Source organism: Penicillium expansum (genome assembly GCF_000769745.1).
Source record: "Penicillium expansum strain MD-8 chromosome Unknown contig177, whole genome shotgun sequence".
Taxonomy (NCBI): Eukaryota; Fungi; Ascomycota; class Eurotiomycetes; order Eurotiales; family Aspergillaceae; genus Penicillium; species Penicillium expansum.
In genome coordinates this window covers 131583-141081 of record NW_015971244.1, presented here as the reverse complement: position 1 = coordinate 141081, position 9499 = coordinate 131583, and the positions used below count along the sequence as shown (strand labels likewise).

General features: G+C 46.7%; 4 protein-coding genes across 4 annotated transcripts; 3 read left to right on the top strand and 1 right to left on the bottom strand.

The window, feature by feature from the left end:
- Positions 1-492: 492 nt before the first annotated feature.
- Positions 493-1221, top strand: PEX2_055420 (Serine hydrolase FSH; the record flags this gene model as incomplete). The annotated part of the gene is made up of 1 exon (XM_016742816.1): positions 493-1221. The coding sequence occupies one exon, from the start codon at positions 493-495 to the stop codon at positions 1219-1221; it is 729 nt and encodes a 242-aa protein (XP_016600814.1).
- Positions 1222-2120: 899 nt separating this feature from the next.
- PEX2_055410 (class I adenylate-forming enzyme family protein) lies at positions 2121-4066 on the top strand (the record flags this gene model as incomplete). Its single annotated transcript, XM_016742815.1, has 4 exons — positions 2121-2496; positions 2860-2899; positions 2979-3688; positions 3747-4066. The coding sequence occupies 4 exons, from the start codon at positions 2121-2123 to the stop codon at positions 4064-4066; spliced, it is 1446 nt and encodes a 481-aa protein (XP_016600813.1).
- A 1416-nt stretch (positions 4067-5482) lies between these two features.
- On the bottom strand, positions 5483-6969 carry dmaW (tryptophan dimethylallyltransferase fgaPT2; the record flags this gene model as incomplete). Its single annotated transcript, XM_016742814.1, has 3 exons — positions 5483-5559; positions 5620-5741; positions 5807-6969. The coding sequence occupies 3 exons, from the start codon at positions 6967-6969 to the stop codon at positions 5483-5485; spliced, it is 1362 nt and encodes a 453-aa protein (XP_016600812.1).
- Positions 6970-8583: 1614 nt separating this feature from the next.
- Positions 8584-9414, top strand: PEX2_055390 (class I SAM-dependent methyltransferase; the record flags this gene model as incomplete). The annotated part of the gene is made up of 1 exon (XM_016742813.1): positions 8584-9414. The coding sequence occupies one exon, from the start codon at positions 8584-8586 to the stop codon at positions 9412-9414; it is 831 nt and encodes a 276-aa protein (XP_016600811.1).
- Positions 9415-9499: the final 85 nt, after the last annotated feature.

Genomic DNA, 9499 nt, shown 5'->3' with positions numbered 1-9499 from the left:
TAGCACCACAATAGCGCATGGATTTATATGGGGCTGGTTCCGAAAATATCATGTGTCACAATATGTTTAAAGTAAACGAGGAAGGTTTTTCACCGACTTTTCAGCTGCCGACAAGGAAGATTAGCATGATTTAACACTTAATTCATTTGTTCATTTTTGTTCTTCTCCGTACTTAGTTACTATATTATTTCAATAAAACTTGTCCGCCATCCCGAAACATACCCCCACATATCCGTCTATTTAATCTTCTATACAAATTTGTGGCGTTTGGCCGCTTCTTGATTTAGTTATTGAAGCAGCTGCTGTACCAATATGCGAATCCTCTGCCTCCACGGTCATGGAGCAAGCTCGGACGTGCTGAGGTATCAAATGTCTGGGTTGATTAAGGGGTGTGATCCTAGTTGGGAGTTCCACTATCTCTCCGGTGAGGTAGATTGCCCGCCTGCCCCCGGTATGTAACCTTCTATTGATGTTATATGCACGTCCCAACCGATGTGGGTTAACACTCTACGATGTCCTGAAGGGATTGAAAAGGTATTTCCTGGTCCGTTTGCCTGCTATAATCGTCTTTTTGATCCTGGAAGTCAACTTGATTCGTATGCCCTCATAGAGGAGACATTGCACACATATGGGCCTTTCGATGGCGCTTTCGGCTTTAGCCAGGGGGCAGCTCTTATCGTCTCGTATCTGCTAGAGCGAAGAGCGGCGTACCCAGACGAGTCTCTCCCCTTCCGATTCCTAATTCTTTGCTCGCCCGTCGTCCCTCTTGCGGGTAATGCGGAGTACTGTCATCGTATATTGGGCTGTCTCAGTCGAGATAATGAGTCACGCATTCGCTCCTGCCAGGACACGCAGATTTCGGATCTTCCAGAGCGAGCCAGAATAGCCATGACCATGTTAACGGACATCCTCGACGCCAGCACGACAATCACCCAGGAACCACGAAGATTCTACCTGGACCGGGAACTGCCAGATGTTCCGTGCGCTCTACACCCAGACTTGTGCTTGACCCGCTTGCCTGTTGCGACGCTCCACGTGCGCGGAACTACTGACGCCAAGGCCCTGTGGAATTGCGGGTTTTTGATCCAATCCTTTTTTGACTCGCCAAAACTGCGGGTATTCGAACATAAGTCCGGACATGATATTCCGCGATCAGGACCGGAGGTGCGCCAGATGTTGTGTGCTATGGAGTGGATCATTGCGCAAAGCGAGTTACCTTAGCGAAGGACACTGGAGCTTCACTGTTAGTGGGCGATAGGAGTATGTAAGGGCTAGTAACTTGACAATGTTTCTCGTACACTGCTCCTCTGCGACTCTATTTCTAGTTGTGCCAATCTTCCTTTTGAACTATTGTATCCTCGCCTATGATGTTTTGTTGCACAAGTAGGTCAGCTACGTAGGCGAATCGAATTGTTCACCTCGCCTCACCTGTTTTGCACTTGATTAAAAGTATACTTGATGAAACACATGCTAGCCGAAGAATATTAGGTTTGGGGCCTATTAAGGCGAGGCGAAGGGGAGGCAGTAGTGATGTCATTTGTGTTCTAATTGCACGGTCCGTGTGAGTTCCAATTTGTATGCTGCACGAATGTTCACTGGTGGACCATGCTGAGACATTTCGCAAGGTGTTGAGATTCATGCAATAGTAAGTTAGTTAACCAAGTTAGCTGGAACATGATGCCTTACTAGCAAGGTATCAATCGGACTCATCCGACCTGATACATCAGATATGAATTTTGATCGGCACCTCACGTAATTAGGATATTCTAGCACCTTCAGAGTTTCTACTTCATATATAGCAGATCTCCCATATTATGATACATCAGACGCTATATCCCTTACGGTGTACACAGCTGAGGTCCACATTGTCGGTAATCCAGTTTTCAAGCCATTAAAATATCTTTTGCAAAAGATGGAGTAGCAGCTGACACACATGACGCACGGCCTTTTCAAACACATTTCTTTTGCAGGTTTCGCATACCGACGTGATTTCAGCTAAGCCCCTTACCTACAACCTGAGTCAGAAAGATATCCCCGCAATAAAGTTGAAAACCAGGCCATCTCCACTCTTACTAAATTGAAAATTGGAATCATCTTTGTCTAAACTGGTCACGAGAACCATGGAGTCGCCCCAGCTTCCTCCTTCCATGAAAAGACCTGCCATAGTGTATGGTGACAAAACACCTACAATTTTGGAGACAACTCTTGGACATCTTCTCGATGAACTGAGTGATATCCACAGGGATAAAGCTGCTGTAGAGTTTCCCTGGCAGTCAATTCGACGTACTTATTCTGAGCTCGCCAAGACCAGCAAACTAGTGGCCATTTCCCTCCTGTCCGCTGGTCTCTGTCATGGGGACAGAATAGGTATCCTAACTGGAAATCGCTACGAATTCCTGGATGTGTTTTTGGCGGCCGCAAGAATAGGATGTCCTGCTGTGATTCTACAGTCAAACATGTCCCCTGGGGAAATGAAAGCGGCTGTTTTAAAAAGTGGTAAGTAATAAGCAATACTATTACTAGACATTATGTTTGGGTTCTGATAACACCAGGGTGCAAGTTGCTGTTCATTGCTCCTCCACCGGGATCCACGCCTTTGTCGAAATATATGGATTTACTGTCTTTTCCACTTCATTCTGTTTCACCGATCCAGCAAATCATTCTTTTACAAGATATGGGTGACTTGAGGGGCAGGGCAGGAATTCAATCATATCAACACTTTCTACTAGGCGCAGATAATCATTCAATACTCAAATCAGCGCAGCAGGCAGTACAGCCAAGTGACATACTCTGTCTTATGTTTACTTCTGGTACTATCAATCGCGGCTACATGACTATGGCATAATTGACTCGTCACAGGTACTACCGGAAATCCCAAAGCCGCCGTGTTAACCCACAGGTATGCACGAGTTCATCTATGAAGTTATTCCTGTCCCCAACAAGCTGATCTATGGGATATCACCCCGCTGTATTTACAGAAACGTGGTTAACAATAGCCATTTCTTTTCACGTGCCTGTGATTTCGAACAATCGGATATCATCTGCTCCCCACTTCCGCTCTGCCACAGTTTTGGTCTCGTCTCCGCATTCCTTTGTTCCTTCATGCGTGGCTGCTTGATCTTGTTCCCTACGGAGAAATTTAGTGCAGATGCTGTGGTGGATGTACTCCAAAACCGCGATGTCACCGTGATTTATGGTGTACCCACTATGTTCTTTGCGGTGCTGGAGAAATTGCAAGGGCGCGGTCATAAGCCAAGAAGCATGGTGAAAGCCATTGCCGGTGGCGCCCCTGTCCCATACGCCCTCATAACTCAGATTTGCCAAGATATGGGGGTGCAGTACTTCTTAAACGGATATGGGATGACGGAGACTAGCCCAGCAACATTCATCTCTCCGTTGGGTCTTTGCAGTGAAAGTTCTTTGAGAACAATTGGCAAAGTACTGCCACATACCAATGCCAGGATTGTGGATCGGTGGGGGAGAACCGTGCAGCAGGGTGAAAAAGGTGAGCTTTGTATAAGCGGCTTACCTCTTCAAAAGGGCTACTGGGAGGACGAGGAGAAGACAAGCGAGATCATGACACGCGATGCGGATGGAGTCATTTGGCTGCATACAGGTGACGAGGCCATTATTGGAGAAGATGATCATTGCACCATAACGGGTCGGATCAAAGACATTATCATCCGCGGTAAGTACATATGCTACAACTATTCTTCTGGACTTGACCTAATAGTTGAACTGACTAGGAGGATTGAATATTTCACCCGTGGAAATTGAAGAGAGACTTATTCTTCACCCGTTTATTCAAGAAGCAAGTGTCGTCGGTCTTCCAGATAAAACACGAGGCGAGATTGTCGGCTGCTTTTTAAAGCAATACGTCGATATGCAGCGACCAAGCGATGAAGCAGTCCGAGCCTGGGTGAGAGAACTTCTAGGATGGCACAAGGCGCCGGAAGCAATCTTTTGGATTGGAGACGCAGGAATTGGCGAAGATTTTCCCAAAACAGCGAGTGGGAAGCATCAGAAGGAGAAGCTGAAAGATATCGGAACATACCTTCTTGCATAACAAATATGAGTGCGTATCACAACAGCCGGCTGCCATGGCCCGATGGTCAAAATGATAGCCTTTTTCAATCTAGACCCAACAAGGTTGTGGTCACAATTTAACACATACGATGTCTCGAAACGATATTTCTCGAAGAATTCTGGCTTCCAAGCATTTGTTAAAAATAATTATACCCATTGTTCTGAAAGTACCTGAGAGAATATCCCATAGCCAAAAAGTATTAACAGTATTTGCTGTCGGATATTTGTAGGCCAACAATGGATGTTAGTTCATTTAGCAGTACATTGCAGATCACCCCTTTACCGCACCAGTCCGAAATGCCTTCGAATTTAACGACAACTCTTGCTTCCTAGGGGCGTGGTCGAAATAGTGCCGTGGAATAGTTCTTTAATTATGCCAGCACGTATTTATTCTAATACATCCAATTCAATCACTATCCATCCCACCAAAAACGCAGTGTAAGGTAAAAAATATTGAGCTCAGGGCAGGAGGAAATATTTTACATAATTAATATGTACAAACATAAAATTTAATCTTCATCCTTCGATCTCTTTTCGTAAGAGGAGAAGCCTTTGATATGTGAAGGGCTGAAGCCAGCCTTGAGTGAAACCAGCTAAGCGGACGTAGAATTTATCAAAAACTTAAAGATATGGGATGTTCTACGTGGCGATGCAACAGGGGTGCTCACGTGGTCAACATGTGACGTTTACAAGCCCTGGTCGGTTACACTTTCTGTGTCTTCTCCGTTCTCCAATGATTTATCAGCTTTCGGATGCTTATAGTCATGCGGATATTTATTATTGTCCAATTATTGATGTATACACTGCGTATACATGTGGAGAGATATGTTCGACGCGAGTACTTGGTATTATTCAATTATTGATGCACACATTGCATATGCATGCGTTTAGATATGTTCGATGCCAGTATTTGATAAAAGGTATGCATCTATTGTACGTTCTAGAGTATCTCCCGAGGTAATTTGTATCTTGTAGGCATTTGAAGTCAATTGTATCAAGATACAGTTGACTTAGGCGTCATGAATACATGCACATGATTATTTACTAAAGCATATCCTCGATTAAAGCCGGGCATATAACTCACAGATATATGTATTGCGACAGTGCACAGGTAACCTCAGTGGCATTGAACTCTCTAACTACTTGAATAACAAGGAGAAAGGCTTTTCAAGAGGAATAATGACAGATTGTGATATGCACTTTTGTATGGCTTCCCTCGTACTAGTAATCACATAGATCCCGGGTTAAATACCCTATAATCTATAAATTTAACCTTAGTATTCGATATAGTTCGATTTTCAACCTCTCACTTTCCTCCTTTGCCTTGAAAGTCAGTCAGTTCGTAGCATCAACACGGTCGCGCTCGATCCTTCTCCTTGCTTTCTCCTCGGACATGCTAGGCACAAGCCTTGGCGAGCTCTTTCAGATGGATGGGATGTTCATTGCAGAGGTATTGCCGCTTGGGGGAGTAGGCTGGATAATGTCAGCACAACGATGTTATTTGTGGCATTGGGTGAGCTGCGGGGAACTTACTAATAGGCCAGTCGCCCGTCTCCAACGTCTGAAGATACACACTCATGTAGGAGACGCCTTTACGGTAGGAGAAAGAAACGTAAGCGTGGATGTAGTTGGCCGTCTCCTGATCTGCGTGTGGACTGTCATAGTCATTATGATTAGCGCTATACGGGTATTCGAAGAAAGGGTCATAGAGGGAACGTACTAATAGGCACGCAAATTCTCCTTGTAAGACTCAGCGAGCTCCGTCCAGCCCTGGCGCTCGAAGAAGGCTGTGAGCGCGTTGGTTACGTGCAAATCATTCTGCCCAAATGTTGTAAAGTATACCTGAGGCTCCGGCATTGGGTCGTCGGGTCGCAGCGTATAGTTAACCATTAGGGGCAGCTGCTCGTCCGGAACCGTCCCGAGAGGTAGATAGCCAGAAGGATAGGAGGCCAAGCATGGCGGCAGCTGGATAAGGCTCCAGATCTCCCGGATGATGTCCAATGCGGCCAAAGCCGAGTCACTCTTCCGGCGACCACCCAGAGTCCACAAGTCTTCCATTGCCTCGATCGAGACCTGCCGTTCCAGCAAATAGATTTTAGTGCGCGCACGCTCGGGGTTGATCAAATCACAAGAAAGAAGTCGCGGGGAAGCTGTACTGTCTGGTCCCCGTGCCTCTATGTATTCCTCCAGCACAGACAAGGGTTGCGCCAGAGTGGGGGACCATTTCTGAACCTGTTGCCTCACCGAGGAAAGCATCAGGTCCGTGATGGAGCGTCCTGTTGCCGCAGACTTGAGGGTGGGGTAGAAGTAGGCCTTGACCACAAAACTTCCGTTTTGTAGGTCAAGGGCCAGCTTGTTTTGCGTTCTAATCTTGGAGCCGGCCAGATTGCTTTCTACAAGATGCGCTGATTCCGCATTGTCCACGGTAAGGTTGGCTTTGAAGTGATTGAACAATTCCGTATCCACGTCCCCGTTCAAACGTCTGAGCTGGCTCAGGCTCTCCCAGATTGCTTGAGTGTTGAAAGGATCCTTGTCTGTCCCAGTTGCAGCGTTGATTGGCTCGAAGGTGTATCGTACAAGACGATGGGAGCAGTTGAGGCTCAGCTCGAAGGGAGTCCCGTATCGCGTGAGGATGCTTAACCACCGCGGTCCGTCATTTGTCGGATAACACCCTAAGAATGGAATGACAGCCTTCTTCCAGATGCCCAAGATCTTGTACTGTTCGTGAATATCATATCCGCAAGCCCGAAGCATCTCCGCAAACATCGGTGCCACGCTATGCCACCACATGCGCTGTTCATTATCGGGGAACTCCAAAATGTCACTCAACACTCTGTAAATATACGAGTGGGATGCATTAGGGGACATGTCATGTGTGCCCATGGCTGATTTCTCGGTCTCGGGTTGTGGGTAGGTATTTTCTCAGTTGTTGAAAGTCTAGGGATGGAGGGTCACGATAGAGGATAGTTGGGACTGGGGGAGAGGGGTAAATTTATTCCGACGTGTGCAGGAGCTGATGGGGACAACAGCAGGATATCCAGTCGAGGAGCTGTCCATACCACCTTTGCCCATGTATGAGCACCCCATGTATGAGCATGGCTTGCAGATGGAATGTGGTGCTTGCTTGAATACGGTCACCCGGTCTCTCCCTCTGAAACATACATCACGGGCCGTGATCTTGAAGTTATTGGACGCACTGCCAAAACTATGCTCTACGCTTGCTGGAGTAATTGCATATGTTTCGCAAGGGGTATGCGGTGCATCAAACTCCAGCCAGCCTTCCCACTGCATCGTCTTGTGCATACCGCTTTGTGTGGCACTTCAATGGCACATCTTCATGGTGACCAGTCAGTTGTCGGTGAACATACAAGAGATCTGATTCACTGCCAAGTCGATCATGTCAGAATACATGCGGAAGCAGCAGATGCCTTTTTTTCCGGCCCCTTATTGTACTACATATAGAAGCAAGGGCACGGCTTGCAGAATGTCGGAACTATTGGAATCTTAAGTGCGCGAGAACCAGAGATTTATTGGCTGGTTGGAAGGTTTACGTGGGTTTCGCAAAAATGAACACTACAGATTCGCCATTCTCAGCTGTCTGGGTATTCAGTGGTGGAGAAATTGTACGAGACAAATGTTTCACCGCCTGCACTTGGAATGGCTCGGCTGGTTAGTTCGACTTATGAAATTTACTCATCACTTGGGTCATCGTACATTAAGCTATGGGTGCAGGGCGGGAAAATGTAACCTGAGCCCCTTACTGGATGGATCATAGACTGTTGCGTGCTGGGAGACAAGAGCGCCTGCGATGTCGTGACTATTTTAGATTTCAGCCACTCAACGAAGCCTACGACAAACTTGATCCATCTTGTACTGTATAAATCCCACCCATGGTTATCGAAACAGACGGTATTGCCTTCATTTCGCTGTGGTTTAGGTAATGCCAATAATTAATACGGGTGCAGCACTTCCATATCAAATCAAATGAGCTGTTCAATACCAAAGGGCCGTAAACCTTCGCAGGGTTCGGATATAACAGTTAAATGTAGTAGTGCGCACTTTAGCGCCGATTCCTAGTGGTATGTCTGCACCCAATAACCTTTTCTCCATCAACACACCTTTTACCAGGCGTCAATTTCAAGATTCAGCAAATGTAATTTGTCAATCCTGTGAACGTAGCACAGATTTCGCAGAATTTTGACGCACTGCCAACTAATTCAATCAAGTGGCCAGACCAGATTAAGGACTCTCGAATGCAACATATATCTTGATAATTGAAATTCAAGTAAAAGATTGATCTACTTTTGGTGTGCGTAAAGATAAGAACATGCCTCATTGCGAAAGACCTAGGTCATGTGAATCGTTGGCTTAATATATATATATGAACGACCGAACGACAACGCACGGAATACCCCAACCTCATACCAATTATTCTGTCGACATAGCCTGCGATAGCATAATCTCCTCTTAGACCTATTCATATATCCTTTGATAAAAATGGCAAGCGAAACCGAAAACCTGAGAGCTATTGCCCTTGACCCAAGTCACCCAACACCTACTGACGTTGGTGAAATATACGACGAAACCTCTGACAGTCTGACTGATATGTTGGGGGGATATATCCATGTCGGGTATTGGGAGGACCCGAGTAAGCAAGAAACAGCTGAGGTAGTCGGCGACCGACTGACGCGCGAGGTTGGCGTCCGACTTTCTCCTGCCCAAGGAGAGCACATCCTCGATGTTGGCTGTGGGACAGGAAAGTCCACCGCACAACTAGCCGGCATCTATGATGCTCAAGTGACCGGAATCACCATTAGCAAGCAGCAAGTCGAAGTTGCTCGCTCTCAGTACGGAAGAAAAATGCCGGCTGGACAAGTCCACTTTCAGTTTGCCGACGCGATGGATCTGCCGTTTGGGGATGCCTCTTTTGACGGTGCCTACGCCATTGAATCCCTGGTGCACATGCTCGACAAACGCACTGCCCTCGCGCAGATCGCTCAAGTCCTTCGTCCCGGCAGTCGACTGGTCATTGCAGATCTTGTTTCTGATCATCCGTGCCCCGATTCACCGGTCTTGGCACGCTATGCAGAAATCTTTGAACCCCCCTTGGTCTCTGCTGATGACCTCCAAAATCTTCTACGCCAGGCCGGGTTTAAGGTCATTGATGTCACCGACATACGAGAGAACATCCGGCCTTCCTGCAAATTGTTTGAAACAAAGGGTCTATCCCTGGGGGGTGAACTGGGGCAAAAGCTTCTCGAAATAGCATCCATTCTGGAGGAAATGAACGAGCTCGGATATGCACTTATCACTGCAGAGCGCCTCTAGTATAAGCCTACTTTCGAGCTTTTTTCCCTGTTCGTTGCTACGTTAAGGCAAGCAAAAATAGCAAAATGATGCTCATTTTGACGCA